We start from the raw sequence: 18547 nt of genomic DNA on the forward strand, positions 1-18547 counted from the left end.
TTTAGTGTCTATAGGAAATGGATGCTCACTTTAGGTCCCCACATACCTCTCTGGGGACAAATGCAATGTCTGCAACAGAGTTTTGAAGAAGCAGAGGACCAGGTATGGCTACAAGGACTCACTGACACTGAAATGTGGCAGGATCAGTGTTATCGAATAAATACTGAGAAATGCCAATTACAATCTCTTTTGTCACATACTAAAAAAAGGGTTTCTCAATCTGGTAATCAGGGGGAAGCCAACCAAAGAACAGAAACATTGAGGGGCATTAGTCCAAAGCCACACGAGAATTTGTGCTACCTGTTTTCTTTTGCTGATTTGGAGGACAGTGATTTTATGCTGCGTGATCAAGGGTACTCCCAAGACAGCACCCTTGGGACAAGCACTTATCGAGAAATGTTTTTGCCCTCCTGTTTAAGGAAGAGTATCATAACCTACAACTGCTCTTCTGCTCCCGCTGACCACCGTAACCAACAGGGGGAGGTCAATCCCACTGGTTTATACACAGCTGCCCAAGCTACTATCTTGGGGGAGGCTGGAGAAGAACTGTTTGGTGAGGATGTTGTACCTCTGAGTACTCAGAAAGTACTAGCAGAGATCCTCCTATTTGGCGACTTGGGTGGAACAGAACTACCATGTAAGTACCAGTACCATGTAGCATCTTTTGATAGTCTGCCAGAGCTACTGGCACCTGAGACTGTGTATGAGTCAGCACAGAATTGCAGAAAAGGCCAGTTATTCACCCCTGTTGTGTCTGAAAATGTGTTACCCATTGAAGTAATGCAGGATAGCGCATGTGTCCTCTCCGATGCAAAGGATGTACAGCTGTACCCGTTTGTGACAGAAGAGAAAGATAAGCCTGCTCAACATATGATCTCAGCAGAAATCATGATTACAGATTATATGACAGAATTAAAAGGAGAGGAAAAAGGAATTGTTATGTCATGGGTCAAAAAGGAGAACACAAAGAGTGACAATCAGTTAGTCCCTACAACAAAGGACAATGGGAAGGAAAAAGAAGTGATAATTGGAAGTGGCCCTGTTAAGGATTCTGGAGAGTCACATTCCTCTCCTTTAGAAGACCTCACAGTTCTGAAAATTACCCTGAGTGGAATAGAATGGGGTGTCCTTACAGGAACTGTGCAAAAGGTGTTTGAAGATGATCAGGGAACTGGACTCCTGGATTACCACCCAGGAGATTTTCCTTCTCCAGGAAAACACATTAACCGAACTGTAAGTACTTCTTCAAAGATAATTAACACTGCTGACATACAAGGGAAGGCTGAAGAGGTAAATGGAGAAAACAGTAATATGCTTTGCTTAGTACTTCTGAAACATCAATTGAGCCCTATTAATCTCTAACCTACAGACTCTCCAGAGATCAGAATGTCAAAGGCTAAAAATAACAGTGGCAAAAAGCCACCCAGGAAAAGTTCTGTTAAACCCTGCTTATCATGTCCTTTGTCCAGTAAACAGAAAGGAAGCAGGAAAAAGAAGTGGGGATCACAGCTGTTACAAGTCAATTTAGCTGGACACTCCAGGTTATTACCCCTGTGCAACCCAATCATGGAAAATTACTCCAGTGACCCAATACAGGAGTTTACTGGAAGTACCTGGGATAACAAGGATGCAGTTACAGATCCAACATCTTCATTGGATATCGTGGATAAATAAAGCCAGGTGGGTTACATGTATTCATCTGAACATTATATCGAATTACAACATGGTGGATGTACTGTTTCCTGACCAAGGCATCACCTCCCTCTTACAGACAGGAAGCTGAGAGTAGCTGGAGCCCCTCTGACATCACAAATGACTGGAAGGGGTTAAAACAGGGAGGCTCTCTTACTTAACCAGGAATAAGTCAATCAGCAACTGGTTGGAGCAGCTATTGTTCCCCCTGGAACTGTGTCAGACTCCTAGTCTCCAAAACAGCAGGAGGGAAAGCCATGAGGGAAGGACAGCTCTCCACTCCCATCTCCATCCCACTCATACCTCCCAGCCAATCCCAGCATCTGTGACCTGTGAATAACCCTGCAGGGAGGGATTCCACACATGGGAAATGTTGTCCCTTTAAGAAGACCTGCAGGAGAGACTTCTGGGTGTGTGTGGGATTTTTGCTTCTAGAAGCTACTGGCGTTGGAGTTTCGGCTGCTGCCCGTGTGCTGAGGATTTTACCTGGGAGTATTGTGGCTATTAGATTACAAGCTTTTCCTGGACTTGCAGACTTGTTTGCTCTGCCTGGCTTATTCTATTAATCACGGACATCATCCTTCCCCTATAACTTGGACTGGTAAAGAAAACCTATTTTCGTTATAAACAATTTGGGGTTATTGAACACTTGGGTGTTACTGGGTGATGGTTGAAGTTTGGTGAACACTTGGTGTTGTTTGAATTATGGTTTGATATATATAAGCTATTGTTTGCAGTGAGCTGTAATAAAGATACCGTTGTATCCACACCTTTTCTTTGCCTGTGTGATCCTGAACCCCTTGATACCAGGACTTTCTTCTGGGTTCCTACCCTAACATCCTGGTATCATCACACACGCAAAGGGCCGTTCTTAGACAATTCTTATTTTATTAATATTTAGTAATTTTTCAGAATAATGTCACAGTTAGTGTGACATGGGCATTTTCTGAAGTGCTGTTAATTGTTCCACTTTTTTGCTCAGCCTAATGATATCTAATATTTGCAGCAGAGACATACAGTAAGCCATGTAAAACTGTATAGGTTAGAAAAATGCAGCAGTTTTCTCACATGGATTGTATAACATCTGTTCTATATAACTCAATAAATAACATTTTAGAAAGTTGTACCTGTTCCAAAATTGTATTTATTCTTTCAACTTCACAGTCAATTACAAATCTTTTCTCCTGACGTCTGTCCATTTCCTCTATGATGCGTTTATATTCCTGAACATCTTTAATATTCCCCACTGATCTGGCTGTCACTTGCCAGTTGTTCTGTACGGCTGCCTCCATAATGGCCTGTAGAATGGAGAATCCTGGAGAAGAAAAATGACACAATCAGTCTCTTTATTATTAAATATATAAAAAGAGCTCTTTCAAATAAAAAAACATTATTGCAAAATTGGTTTTCTGGGAGACTATATCAAACAGGCGCACCAGTCCCTCTCCCTGTCACTGCATGCACTGAGCTTCCTGTATTACACCTCAATAAGACCTCCCAGCATGACTTCTATAAGTACAAGTTTTTTCTTAGTAATAATAAGAAAACTATGTGATGCGTTAGGATGGGTTAAAGTAGCTAAAGAGTATTGTGTAAAGCGTTACATAACAGAGTAAAAACAGTGAAAAATGTCAATCAATGTATTATATTGTTAGTTAACAAATAACCCCGAGTGGACATTATACCCTACATGACGTAACACAAGGGTACTAATGGTGAACTCTTTAAGTTATTTTATTTGGCATAATAGAAGATTATATCACCACTTCAGTATTTACTAGGAACATTGTTAAAAGTTCTGAATCAATTAAATTCCCCAACTTTATATAGAGTTTCTGCATGACTTGGAATTCCACGCCAACAACTAAAAAAGCACAACGAGAAAGAAATGCGCACTAAGCGCAAATATGTGTATAAGTTGAGTCAGATAAATCTCAAGATGCCGTATGGAGATATGAATCGTAAGCCAAAAAAGTGGACTACGTCCTACTATAAATGCATCCCTTAATGTCCAAAATTTGGCATTTTCTATGAAACATCTTATTTTATCTTGTTTCGTAACACTTGATCAATTGTCTAGAGCAATCCTTATTTATTTATAAATATCCTGGAAAAGCTGGTGCCATGTTATGCATTTTGGGAATAAATCATTTAAATTTCAGTAGCAGCACTACTTGGCTTGGTCTTTGCAAGTGCATAGTATTGCCAGTTATTTGTTCTTTATACTCTTAGATATGAACATTATTGTCTGTTGACAGTAAGAGCATGGGTGCAGGATATGAAAGACTTAAGTGAGCACTAGAGACTGTATACACATGCTCGGAAGTTGCAGTTGGACTTGACCTATGTGAAATCAGAAGCCGAGAGCTTGGGTGTATGCTAAGAGAGACCTAAGAGTTTCAGGAGAGAGAACCTGAGTATCCTATTAAGCAGGGCTATCCGTGCCAGTAAAGAGAATATTGTCATAGGAAAATATTAATCAAGTACCCAAAAGACACAGAGCAGGAGCAAAGTGAGGAATACTTGTGGTGCAGCTGGGAAGTGTCAACTCCTGAGACAAGCAAACATATTGTATCCTGAAAACCCAAGGATAAGTAGTATTAGATAAGAGTATAGTGCTATGACAGATTAATGTATTTGATCAAGTAACTGTGTATAACCTTTATAAATAAATTGGCAAAAATTAATTCACTGAAAAGATGACATGACGCTCATTATTTCATTAGTTGTGTCTATGCATCACTACACCGATCTGCATCAGAGTTTCCCAGAATGTTGAATACCAACAAACAATACATTTACATTTTCTTTAATATAATATAAACATATAACGCCTTCTATATAACTAGTCTGTTTTCTGTTAAATACAATGTATCTATGTAGGAAAACATCATAGTGGTAATGTAGGATGGGTTGCTTTTCAAGAAAGCTGTAACATTGATTAAAATTGCATGTGGGCAGGTTGTTGACATGAAGTGGGGAAGCTCACCCCCTGTTACATGGGCGGGATTGAGGTCTGAAGATGCGGCGTGCAAAATTTTCTGAGCGCAATTACACCTATATGATAGGAGGGCAGCATCCCCTATTCACTTCAACTGTCAGAGCATGATTTGCTATTGTATCGCTAGCTAAAAATAATGTCCATGTGACACCAGCCTAAGACATCTAAAACAGTAGGAACTTATTTTAAGAATAAACAACTTATAAAAGCAAAGTAGAGAAAATAAATAGTCTAGACGTCTTATAAGAGGATGTGCTTTTATGGTTAAACATAGACTCCATCAAATTGCTCTATAAAACAGTGCATTTTCCACTCTCCTATAAAACTGAAAACTTTAATTGTACATGAAGATGTTACACATTGGTAACATTATAAGACAGCTGGAGGATTTGACTGTTTAACCAGGAGATATTTTTTTTTTTCTAATTAGAACTGGAGAAAAAAAAAAGATATTCCACATACAGGGTGTTTTAATAATATGGTGCAAAAATAAAACTGTGCCGTAAGCTGCAACAAATAATCGTCAATAAGTTTTCATCGGTTCTGTACAAGTTACACAAAAACAAATGACTGACTGCTGCCCTTTTCGTAATGTAGATTTCTGTAACATAAGTAAGAACCCCCTAGGACAATATGTCTAATTTCTAAGATATAAACTAATAATATATTATTTTGTCCATGGATTCCTAGATGACATAAAGTGACCCAATAAAAATTCATTACAACACATACAATTATGCTGTAGTATAGGGTTCCGAAATTTAAAATTGACATGCAGTATATGTAAAGTACATGAGTCCAGATTTACACAGCGCCGGATTAACGTAATGGGCTTTCTGGGCTATAGTCAGTGGTCTTGGGCAGTTAGAAGTCCCTATCAAAGAATTTTACTGAATAAACCTGGCAATCGGGTCGGTGGCAGCCCCACCCCAGACTGTCACTACCATTGCCTCCCATTCATTTTCGTGAGACAGACGCAGCTACCAGCAAATCTGATGCTGTTAGCTACCCTGCTTTCAGTGCGGGTGCAGAAGAAGGGTAAAGAAGTCTCGTGAGACTATCTCATGAGAACTCCACACTAAGCAGCGCGCTGCCCACCACACCTGCATTGACAGCAGGGCAAGAAGAAGAGGTGCCACTCAGAGCCTGCAGGCTGCAGCGAAGAGGAGAGGGCCAGGTAAGTGCTTTTGTATATATCGATTGGGGATGAGGAGGGATGGGGATGAATTGGCTGCAGGGGGGATGAATTGGCTGCATGGGGGGGCAGGGTTCTTTACAAATTATTGGGGGCCTCCCAGTACTCTTAGCCAAGGGGGCTACATTGTCTTAATCCGGCCCTGGATTTATATAGCTGATTTATATAGTACACAATAAAGTCTACCTACACAATATATGCAATTTGATTGTTAAGTGGGTTGAAGCTAGCAGTTTAAATGAGAAAATAAGAAATTTGGTATAGTTGAGGTCTTGCATGTGATGTAATTTAATTTTTGAAAATGTTGCACGTTAGAACATAATCAAAAGTAAACATAATCAACACACGACTGTACAGCCTAAATGATTAAAGCAGTACTGGTGACCTTGCATAGAAGAGGTTGTGCTGTACTTATCTCAATACATATAAAATAATTGTCTTTAGATAATATCTGTACATAGTCTAATGCGTTGCAATTCTACATGTGTGCAGCAGCTTCTCTATTAAATTATGTTTACATAGTAACAATGAAAAGAATTTAGTAAATAGAAATGATTCAATGCAAAAGTAAAGGAAAATACAAATATTTTTTCAAAGACAACAATGACCAGTAATATTGGCAAATACATGTACAGAGATTTTAAGAACTTGTCAGATGTATTTAATATAACCTTTTTTCCTGTAATTGTGAGTGAGGCATTTAGCAAGAGCGATGATAACAGCATGCAAGTGGGCGACAAAGGTTGGACTTTCATTTGTGCCCTAGGTGTACATCAACCAATTAGAAGTCAGGGGAGTGTCCTTGGAGAATCTTTATAACTCCCAGACATGAGAATTTGTGCCCACTTGTTCCAGCAGCTGTTAGGAGGAGCGTCAGGATTTGTTTTGTGACCTCTGTTGGCTGTATTTTTGTATCTTTCCATCCTCTCTACCCCCCTTTCCTTCCCCGCGTGTTCATCTCAGTCTTATTTCTCGGTTTCCCTTACTTTTTTCTTCATACTTTTTGTCTCCCCTTTTTCCCCTTCCTTCCCACTCCCCTCCCCATTTTTCTTTTCTCACTTTCCAGCTCCCCCTCCCGGTTTCCAGTGTCTCCTCTTTCCCTCTTTGTAGTGCCTCCCTTCTTTTTCCCTTTCTTTTTTCCTGTGGCTCACTTTTTTGTATCTGCCATGTCCCCTCTTACTTTTTTTGGGTACCCAGTGTGTCCTGCATAGCAGGTCCCCCAGGATTTGCGCCAACAGAGGGGCCCCTCGTGCATGGTCATCCAGCGGCAGTCACGGCTTCAGGGATCAGCAGTGATGCAAATCACGTGATGTCCCCTGGCTATTGGTGGAAGTCGTGGTTCCCATGGCAACAGCGCGGGTTCTTCGGCAGTGACCTCCGGCCTCCCCATCCAGGCTACTTCCTCATCTGCCCAGGTACTCGGGGCTGTCAGTGGCACTTCTTTATTTAGGAGTTGGGAACGTCCTCCCTTGGATGCAGGGGCTCAGGACTCCAGAGTTTCCACCAGCAGGGGCACTACCTCTCCTTACAGGGGCTTAGGCCCTATTATTTGGGTTACCCCTCTGCCCCTATCCCAGCGTCCTCCTGGAGGGCATACTCCTCCCTCTCTTCATTCCTTGTCCTCCGCCCCGCCCCCGCCTCAGGCGCATACCTCCTCGCTCGTCACCCCAGGAAATGTTTTCCTTCCAACATTAATGCAGCGGGGCCCCGTGGCTTTGTTCCTTCCCAGGCAGCTCCCGTTCGGATCCTCCCCCCTTATGTAGACAGGTCCCCTCTACTTTTCTCTTAGGTTGCTTAGAGTCACATTCAGGTCCCCGCTTATACCCCGCTCAGCTATGATAGATCTTTTCCAGGTATGCCATGACTTAACCCATCTTGGCCAGCACTGTTATGCCCCACTACGATGTCCGCTAGCAAGGTTGATCCCTCCTTTTACTGTGTGTCTGGTCTACTGGAGTGTCAGATCCACTCAGATGATGGTTCACGGGATTGTGTCAGTCCTTACGACACCGCTGCTTGCCCCTTCTTGCGTCTCTCCATGGCCGATATGCTCACTCTTACCCGATACACACGCTGCCCTTTCGGTGGTCAGAGTTTTCAGGGACTCGGGGTATGGTGCTAGCGAATAGTAGCAGAAGTGTAGTCGGTTGCATACCCCCCCACCAGGTTTCATAAATCCACCATGGTTCAACACAGTAGCTTCATTGGCAGTCTCCCAGGCTTCCTCTTTGTCACTGGGGTCTCATCTTCCTGTCACTGATAATAACGTCTCCCTGTCTTCAGCGCCGCAGGTTCCTCCAGCCATTTCAGTCACACTGATGTCACAGACGGATGGGACCCTCCAGCAGACAGCGGATCCTCAGACAGAAGTCGGTGGACCGGCAACAGCCAACAGCTTCGGCGGTGTCTAATCCAGATGTAGAGGCAGCATCAGAAGTTGCTGTGAGTTGGTGTCTGTTGTTGTTCTACGCACTAGTAAACATAGCCCACCTTGATCATCCACCAGTGACGATTATTCCACATCTCCAGGTGAGGGCCTATGTAAGCTTATTAAGATTTTGAACACACATTTTAGTAAAAATAAATCTCACATGGCGCAACATGGTTCGCTGTGAAAACACGGCCCTTTTGTCCGGGATTAGAGCTAGCATTAGAGAGGATCAATAAGGGTTTCTTTGTCCACATGTTCGAACTCACGGTAGCTTCTAAGAAGGAATTAGATGTGGCCTGCGCTAAAGGGGGCATAGGAGAAGAAGCTTATAAGAACTTCCCCAATTGTCTCACTGGTTACTGCATTTTTTCTGCCTGTTATGTCGAAACCAGACCAGGGGGTAAATGCATCAACTGCCGATTTTTTCAACTCGCTGCTATTTGGCGAGATTGCAGTGAAAATTTAAAGCGGCAATGGCTTTAAAGGCAAAACAATGCCTTAAAGCCATTGCCGCTATAAATTTTCACTGCAAACTCGCCGAATAGCGGTGAGTTGAGAAAAACGGCAGTTGATACATTTACCCCCAGATGTGAGTATTGAGGTATGAAAATATCTTCACCTCATAAACGGAATTTACATCTGCGATAAGCAAGGCACATGGAGAGTATACGATGAAAATTTTAGGGAAGAGGTTAACAAACAGTTATGCCCCTAGGTTTCAGGAATGTGGAGATTTGGATGAAGCTTAACCGGGCTAATCTCATATTAGGTCAAAGAGGTTACACTAATAGGTTTCTGCAATTGGGGAGACTTAGTGCTCCCCAATTCCCCAAGAATAGATGCTTTGCATTTAATAACTCATCCTACAGGAAGGGGGAATCCTTTAGATATAGACATGCATGCGCCTAATGCCGCGGTCCACTCAGCCAAAGAGTGTCCGAGGTGTGTCCCTGGCCTCGTCAGGGGTCGCGGTGGTGAGCGTGGCGCGGATTAAAGCCTGTTTTCCCATTAATCTTCCAGTATTAGCAAAATGGCTCAGTCTTTATCCTCATGCGTCTGAGGCATTATTTCTCCATGACGGTTTGCGATCAGGTTTTCGGCTACCCATTGATTCGGTGGTGTCTGCCAGGGCCACCAAGAATCTACAGTCAGCATATTTGTTCCCAGATATTCTAGCTAAAAAAATTGCGGAGAGATTAGCTTGGGTCGCATGATGGGGCCTTTTACGTCCCCTCCCATTCCTGATATGGTCATTTTCCCAGTAGACATAGTACCTAAGAAAACGCCAGGCAAATTTTGTTTGATACAGCATTTGTCACATCCTGTTGGCAACTCTGTCAATGCTGCTATATATCAAGATATTCGCACAGTAGTGTACCAGTCATTCGAAGAGGCCTAGTCAGCAGTTTTGGTAAAGGGGCCTGTCACGAACACGCTCCCAGCTGCCGTGACTTTGGGGTGTTCGCTGTATGAGGTCACACACAATTTCAGCCCGCAGTCTCTCTCTACCTATCACACAGGTTATAGATCTACGGAATCGTCCCCAAACACAGTGCTCTCACACCCCCAGACACTTCAGGGTTGCCACCACCTATTTAATACGGGCAATAGAACCCCAATACACTGTTCCACACTGGCACGCACTAGAAAGACCCACACCAGCACACAAAGGGTTAAAAGTACAGAGCATAAGTTACTTATCATAATCTGTATGCCTAGGCAGAAAAGATGGACAGTCCTTCAATTAGATTGATTCCCCAAGAAGTTGACAGTTTGTCCTTTCAAAACACAGGTTTTAAGCAAAATGAAATGGGACGGTCTTCACAGGGGCAGTGTTTAATGCTAATCGGGGGTTGTGGCCTTTGACACTTTTTCAATCACCATTTTCATGTTGCCTGATTTACTAACCAATTCTACTATGCGATATATTTTTTCCAAAGATCTGTGATTTTAGCTGTTCACGGATACCACCGGTACCTGTCATTCACCACCCTGGTGTGGTTTTTGCCCCTCAGCACGGAGTAGCAAATGGATTTTCCAAAATATGAAAAATGAAGGCATTTCCTTTCAAGTTCATAATTCTATAAACCTGCATAAAGACCCTACAGATTTTATGCAGGAGTCTCCAAGGTTCTCCCCTAGGCATATGGCTCTCTAATTTACACCTAGTGGTTAGTTTGTGTTTACAATACCTATTGAAAGGAAGTCAATTAGCTAGTGAAATACATGATCTAAAACAATGTATTTCTGTGATCTGCATATCTTAAGCTGGTCTCCTCACAAAGGGTTTGCTTAACTTACCTCCTACTGTGCTAAGCGTTTCTTTTTAAAAAACATTTGGTCACACATTTATCTGAGTTAAAGATCAGGTTCATTTATGTATCCATGCAAAGTTTTATTTGGGTCCTGACATTCAATATTCTATTTCAGCATATAAGATTTATGCTCTCAACCCGACAGGGCCCTCAAGGCAAAATTAGATGTAGAGTAGACCTTCACTTGGGTTGCCATCCTTTCACTCTTTTGTTTCTCTATGTTTATTTGTCATGCATATATGGTGTCTTTGTCCCATAGAAGTTATTGTTTTATAGTTTTCAGGTGGGGTCAATGCCACCGCCTCTCATAAGCAGCTTGCTGGGATGTTTTTCCGATATTGTATAACCCTTTCCTTTACTTGGTCCCATTTAGTTTATAGAGTCGTTGTTGGGTTTTTAGGAAACAGTCGGTATACGTATTTTATTACCCCCCGTTTCAATTTTTTATATTTATACTTTTGTTCCTAGGTTCCCACAGCAAGAGGACCCAGGTTTGGATGTTGGACCACTCCTACGTCTTTTGGGCGCAGCAGCACGAGTTAGTGCATGACTGGTCTGGTTTCCCATCCCCCATACATGCTAGATGGATTGGGAAGAGAGATTTAAAGTGGTCCGCTTTCTTTTCCCTCCTTTCGAAATTAAATCACACAGTCCCCCGTTTATACTGGTAATTAATTTAGGAGGCAACGATGTGGCAACTGGCAAGGGTCTGGACCTCATTATTCTGATTTGAATGGATTTGTCTACAGTTCGTCGTGTTTGGCCATCTATTAAGTTATGTTGGTCCTGCATAATCCCTCGTTTGTCATGGAGGTTGCATATCCCCATTGGCACTTTAGTTTATTTAGTTAAGAAGATCAAACAGACATCTGGGAAAGTTGTGAGAACGTTAGGAGGTACAGTGATAGCTCACCCCCTGTTTAGGATGAGGATCGGATGGAGTGCATTTATCAGAAGAGGACACTAGGTTTTTTGTTGATCAGATTTATTGGAAACTGAGAGCGGTCGTTAGGTCCATCAGTGGCGGGTCTGACCTTTCCACCTTTATTGGTTATGCACTTCTAACTGACTGCCCTGCTCTCATCCGCCACTTATTTCCTTCATAATTTAATAAATGTTTCACTTATTCCAAAACGTTAATCTGTGTTGTATCTTTATTGGTTTATATAAGGTTCTTTTAAATTAGAATGTTCTAACCGAAGGGAAGCATATTGCTATGCATTTTATGTAAGCATTTCTAATATACATTTATACTTCCTAATTTGTAAAGTAAGCATCCTATTTTGAAAAAACATGACAGGAAGTCCCATAGCACAATCAAAATACCTAAATATGAGAATACTACTCCAATTAAACAACTTTAAACACAAATAAGTTTTTACATGAGGTGTGATGCAAAGCTGGCTTATTTTTAAAGCTATAACATTTCATCTCCTTATAAAATGGAATTGAAAGGTTTCATCAACAATACATGATGGTTTGTAATATGGTAGCTCACAGCTCCTAAGCATTCTTTCTTAATATGATTTTTAACGATGTCCAATTATTCTGAACATTTTGCTTTCTTAAGCTCCTGCTCCTAAAGAGAACTTATCAATTTTGTTTAATGAGTATATACGAGACAAGGGGAAAAAAAATGACATTTGAGAAAAGTGTCAGGATAGCAACAGAACTATTTTGGTGATATTTGTCTTGTGCATACATTACTGCATATGCAAGGATATTTAAGGGCAATGACATCCTTAAAAATATGACTTTATAATCAAGAAAATATATCCAAATTATTTTGTTATAACTTGCAAGTTACACCTCATTAGCAATCAGATGTCAGCAGTATAGTATAAGCAGACTAATTAAAGAGTGCTATCTTATTGGGTTGCTATACTATAAATGTGCTCTACTTGCTCATACGTGGGGATATGTTCGGGTATGGCATTTAGGTTATTTTGCATCGGGCAATGAAAATGAGTTTTGGATCTTAATGCGGCTTGATCACTTTGGATTTTTTACCATAGAATTATTGCAAACATTAAGGGACACTGACTAAGTCCCAGAGTCCCAGAGTGATCAACATTTACATCATCATCGCGGTCAGCAAGCACAACAACACAACAACGCAGGTTGTAAAATTAAGATTTCATATTCACTTTGGTTTCTAAAGGTGCCATCTGGTTTGTCCGGTATTGCATTTTTCCTCTCAAAGAAGTCTTTTCATATGATGGAACAGAGCTTACGTTCAGTGTTTAGTTTCCTGGAGACACTTTATGTGTTTGCCACACTCGCAACTATCTCCATGTTGTCTATGTCACTTGACTTGCATTGTCGCCTAGCCTTTTACACAATATTTTAACTTTGTGGATTGGAAACTTACTTCGTGCTTTCAGTGTGAGATTGTAGGTGATAGAGAACACGCAGCCATGGCACAGCCTGATATTGTTATCAGTTTAAGTTAGCACTTAGCCTATGATTGATTTCCGTTTCCTTTGATTTTCCTCAAGGTATAATGGGTTGCTGATTTTTTTTTGTGTGTGTGTGGGGGGGGGGGGGGATTCTCAGATGCGGTTTGTTAGGTAGACAATTTTTAACTCTGGTTGCTGGAATTAGAATCTGCAACACAAATTGCTTTGTGTTGCGTACCATTGACAAATGTTTGCTACCCATTACATTTTTTTTTTTAATTCTAGATTAACATGGGTTTGTCTGAGTACATTTGCTTTCTTGCCCAATACAGAGTTGGTAACCTTTTATCCTCTCCTGATCACATTTGATCATGGGATGACAGTAAATGTTCATTGTTATCATCGCTTTGAGGACGACTATCACATGGCAGTACCGTGGTTTTACCATGCTCATCCTCACACTGCGGCCAACAGTCCCTGGGGCACTTAATTGTAATTTCAGATGTACTTTAGTTTCATCACTGCAGCGACCTGTTATATTGTCAAAATGTAGTGGTGCATAAGTGTGATCAAATAAAGAAAGCTCTTTGTCATGATTTGATAAAGGGTATGATAAAGATTCACAACTTTCTTTATAACATGAGCGCCAACATGGGCTAACCAGTTTAAAATTCCATGAGTGATTCATGTCCACAAAGCCACTGCTTTGACTGAAGCAAAGTTTGTCACATTTTGCAGGGGTGCTTTTCTTACCACAAATCATCATTCTCTATGAGGTAACTAACAGTCAATAGAATAAACTTGATATTGTAGTTTCACCTACACTTTGGCAGACAGAATGACCAGTGATAATTTTTGTGTGTGCCAGTCTAGGTACTGTAAACAAAAAAATACACACATTGAGATGCCAAGATATTACCTGGATATTTGTACGTTTAAATATCACATGACACTTATGACAAGGGCAGGAAAATAGACTTTATGTACCAATCTGTGCACTGTAAAAAAATAAACCCATTGAGATATATATATCTTTTTAAAGTCACTATAGGTCTAACTAAGTACAGTAGAATGTAAATATACCAAGTGTACACAGAACCAAAGAGAAGATGAAGATTAGGATAATCAGAGGTTAGGCCACTGAAAATGCACAGTTCACATTAAAAGTCACAATCACAAATATAAACATTAACATGTATTTTCCCCAGAAACAGGGAAGAATGAATGCCAGAGTTGTTATAAACTCATATTATAATTGCTATAGACACATGACATTTGTTGAGCATTGCTCATTGGCTTCTTTAATTTCAGTGCATTTAAATTAGCCTAACTCTCTAGCGGCGATAAATCATTCAGTGAATTGAATGAAAGTGGATCTATTTGTCAATTGATTAACAAGTTGCCGAAATTAGAATGAAATTCACAATCAGTTAAATCAATTCAGCCATCTCTAACTTTGACTATTAGCATTGTTTCTATATTTGTAAACTACTACCTACTGTAAAACAAATGGATTTTAGAAGTATTTGAACATATAAAAGAACAAGGCTGCAAAACTCTACTACTCTACATACTAATTTACACTAGGGGTGCAGGATTCCTTATAATAAACATTTTTTCTTAATGAACATTTAAGTGATTACATCTGAACTTCCTGATTGTAAGCGCTGACATCAGAACTCACTGTATACATAAATATCATTCACAGGAGTTGATACATATATTACCATCACTTGCGTATTGGCGTGACATAAGGAATGAATGGAGGATAACTACAACTGGAATTGGGGGAAATGAAAAACCTAATAGAAAGTTTAGTAACAATAATTCATGGAAAACTGTCCCACCCAAGACATTTTATATATAAAAAAAGAACAAATGAGGAAACCTGATGAAAACATAGAGATCTCCACTTTTTATCAATTTACTTTGCTTGGTTCACCAACTAATACTCTCACTCAGAAATATTTTTTTAGAGAAATCCCCTAATCGTGCAAACATTAAAAAAAAAAAGAGGACAGCAGTTTCAGAAGGGCCCTTAACCAAGACTACCATATCAAGTCAAAATTGCAGATTTCTTGAAGAAGCGAGGAAAAAGAAGAAGGAAAGTAGGACCTAAAAGAAGGGATTGAAAACATTCACAAATTGCATCTTTTGTTTACCTAAATATAAAGTAAGTTATTCAAAAATCAGTTTATGGAATAAAGGTCTATCATTTACCCAAAATAAAGGACCAAGCCAATTTAAATTGTTTTTCGAATAGAAATAGATTCACTACAAATCTGACTAAGGCTCAGGTCTTAAATTTAAATCGACATTTTATCCTATTGAGTCTAGAGGAAATTACATTAAGACGTTCTCAGAATTAATTAGAAATGACTTTGAAAAAATGTGCAAGGACAATAGTAAATATAAGATAATTTGTCCTATGACAAAAAGACAGGTCCTATAAAATTTTGAGGAACATTATAAATTAGTTATTCAACTGGCACATAAAGGAGGTGGAGTTGTCCTTATGGATTATTAAAATTATAGCACAGAAGCAGCAATAATTCTTGATGATACAGATAAAATTTATATTGGAAATAGAAATATGAGGAGGTTCTTGGAGAAAATAGTGGATATGAATAAACATGGTTATCTCAGGAATCCTTTTCCAAAAATGCCAAGATTTTTATTTATTTATAGACATACATAAAGGCATAACAAAATTCCCCTGCAATCTGATAATAATTGGCATAGCGTCTGTTAACGCTAGTGTTTACATTGGACTCATACAATATATTAAATATTCTAAAGATGTTTTTAAACTGTTTGATAGTTTTGAGGAGGACTATAATCTATAGTGGTGTATGGCAGGTGTTCAAGTAATTATATAAGCATTCTGCATAAGGGTGTTGAGGCTGTAGACTATAATCTATCAAAATGAAAATATGGATATATTAAATAAAATATATTTATATGTATTTAAAATGCCAGGAAGAGTATTTTCCTCCAGGTATATGGAACAGTAATTCCACCAATTACACCAATTTTTGGAAATTTATATGTGGTCCTTTGTGAGGAAAAGTATACATAATAATAATAATCCTTTTAAAAATATTTTAAGATAATTTAATAAATATATATATATATATATATATATATATATATATATATATATAGATGAAAGTATTGTTTAGAAAGGGTTGAAGAGCGCATTTAAAAGTTTTCTATCATATCTGAAAACTAAAACATTTTATTTCAAATTAACATCCATCTGCCAGAAATCTAAAATTCAATTTCTTGATTTACTAGTTGGTATGACTAATTGGACTTTGGTAAATAAGGTACAAACTTATACATATAAAACCTTTGGATAGCAACAGCTATCTACATTTTCAAATTTATTATCAACAAGGTAATCGCTATGTAAACAGGTTTAAAGAAATGAATTATCCTTTTGATTTATTACATGAAGGTTTAGTAATCACATGAAGTCTAAAATGTCAGGACTTAATTCTGTAGGGACACTTATAATCAGGAAAATTAATGTGTTCAATTATCAGATATTAAGAAGCTCCTAAATAAACATTGGGCAGCCCTGGAACCCATTCTGAACTAGATGATCCCTTATAGACCCAATACTATTTTTAGGAGAGCCAAAACATTGAAAGACTCATTTACACTGAGTTTGTTAAGAACATATAAAGAACCATCAAATAATTGATTAAAGAATAACTAAAAAAATCTTTACGTTTGGCAAAAAAGACCATAATAAGTTTTATAATTTTGAAAATTGTAAAGGAAGAGAGTGTCAGGATCTGCCTCGCTTCCTCTGCAGCATTCTCAAGATGCTGCTTAATCCAGGCAGCTCCTGCCTCTGGTATTTGTTGGACTTTTATTGTGTTCTTTGAGTGTTCTCCCGCAGTACCTCTTATCTGTAATGGAATAGATGGGATACTTGCCCAACTCTAGATTAGCACTGGCTGACCTGTGGTGCGGAGTCTAACGAACCCCCTGGTGATCACTAAGAACCGCCGCAAGGTGAGATGAGCTTAGCTGCGGAGGCTCACAAGTTTCTGCTGCCAGTCCAGAGGTGCCAGTCTCTGCCGCCAGTCCATTGCTGCCAGCCAGTTCCAAGGTGCAATTCAGTTATGAGGTGCCAGCCTCTGCCTCTGGTCTCGAGTATCCAGCATCTGCCTCCAGTCCTGAGTCACCAGTTTCTGTCTCCATTCCAGAGACCTTGTCAACTTCTGAGAGGGCGCTGCCCGTACAGTCTGCTCCAGTGGGCGCTGCCCCTACTACATGTTTCCGAGAGGGCGCTTCCTCTGCAGCCCATTCCAGAGAGTGCCCTGTCCCTCCAGTCTGCTCCAGAAACATTGCTGATGGTTCAGCCCAAATTTCCACTTAATACGGTTCAGCCCGAATTGCCACTTAATACGGTTCAGCCTGAGTTGACACTTAGTGCTATCCGCTCTGAGGCTTCCCGTAGTGCTGTCCGCCCTTAGGCTTCCCACAGTGCTGTCCGCCCTGAGGCTTCCCACAGTGCTGTCTGCTCTTAGGCTTCTCACAGTACTGTCCAGTCCGGGCCTCCTGCCAATCGTCAACCCAGCCAGGGCATCCTGCCATGTGCGCCCAGTGTGTGCCATCCTTCAAATGTGCCAAGTCAGAGCCGCCTCTTACCGAGGGTCTCAAGTTGGAGACACCTCTTCCAGAGGGTGCCAAGTCCGAGTCGCCTTTTGACGAGAGTGTCAAGTCTGAGCCGCCTTTTGACGAGGGTGCCAAGCCCAAGCCGTCTCTTTCCGAGGGTGGCAAGTCCAAGTTGTCTCTTGCTGAGGGTACCAAGCCCAAGCCGTCAACTTTCTTTGAGGGGCACATTTCCCAACTTAGTGCCCTTCTGAGGTTTTGTGCTTCACATATTCCCTCCGTACCTAGTCTCGCTAATGACCCTTAGAGACATGTACTGTTTCTAATATCGCATTTTAGAGGGGAAGCTTTGGAATGGGCAAACCCATTTTGTTGAGAGAAATCATCCCATCCTATCGGACTTGCAATCCTTTACTGCAACAGTAATCGTCAAGTTTGCAACATCGCCCATTATGCCATCTTGCGGGGCCTCTGTAGATTCATCAGCAGAAGTGGAAGCACGTCTATGTTACATATTTATGGCGATAATGAGCACCATCTTGTGCATGTGCAGTATGCATGGTGGGTCACTGCGCATGCGTTGCCATGCTAGAAGCTGCAATTCTGTCTTCCAGAGAGTAAATATGAGACATTAGATGTCTCAGCTAAATGGTACCTGGTAATCAATCATATGTCTTCTCAGTTGGTGATATACACCATTTATGGTAATATGTCTTTACAACTGGCGGTGGCCATCTTAACTATGGGCGCATATATTAGTAAATGATCAAGTGAGATCGTATTTGAGGCCAAATTTACTCAGGACAAATTTTATATAATGATAGGTAGAATAGGGTGCTAATCTGTGGCATCATAATACAATAATCGACCAAATCATTACTTGCA

General features: G+C 40.3%; 1 protein-coding gene across 5 annotated transcripts in view; it reads right to left on the minus strand.

Moving 5' to 3' along the window:
* The window catches only part of GRIA3 (glutamate ionotropic receptor AMPA type subunit 3), a 278098-nt gene that overhangs the window by 102294 nt on the left and 157257 nt on the right, over positions 1–18547 (minus strand). For all 5 annotated transcript variants that reach the window (XR_012678877.1, XM_075184375.1, XM_075184374.1 and 2 more), the window contains exon 4: positions 2820–3007. Coding sequence is in view for 4 of the 5 variants with exons in the window: in XM_075184375.1 (XP_075040476.1) it covers positions 2820–3007 (188 nt within the window). In the remaining variant the exon portion in view is untranslated. The remainder of the gene's footprint in view (positions 1–2819; positions 3008–18547) is intronic.

The sequence above is a fragment of the Mixophyes fleayi genome, chromosome 9 (assembly GCF_038048845.1).
Source record: "Mixophyes fleayi isolate aMixFle1 chromosome 9, aMixFle1.hap1, whole genome shotgun sequence".
Taxonomy (NCBI): Eukaryota; Metazoa; Chordata; class Amphibia; order Anura; family Limnodynastidae; genus Mixophyes; species Mixophyes fleayi.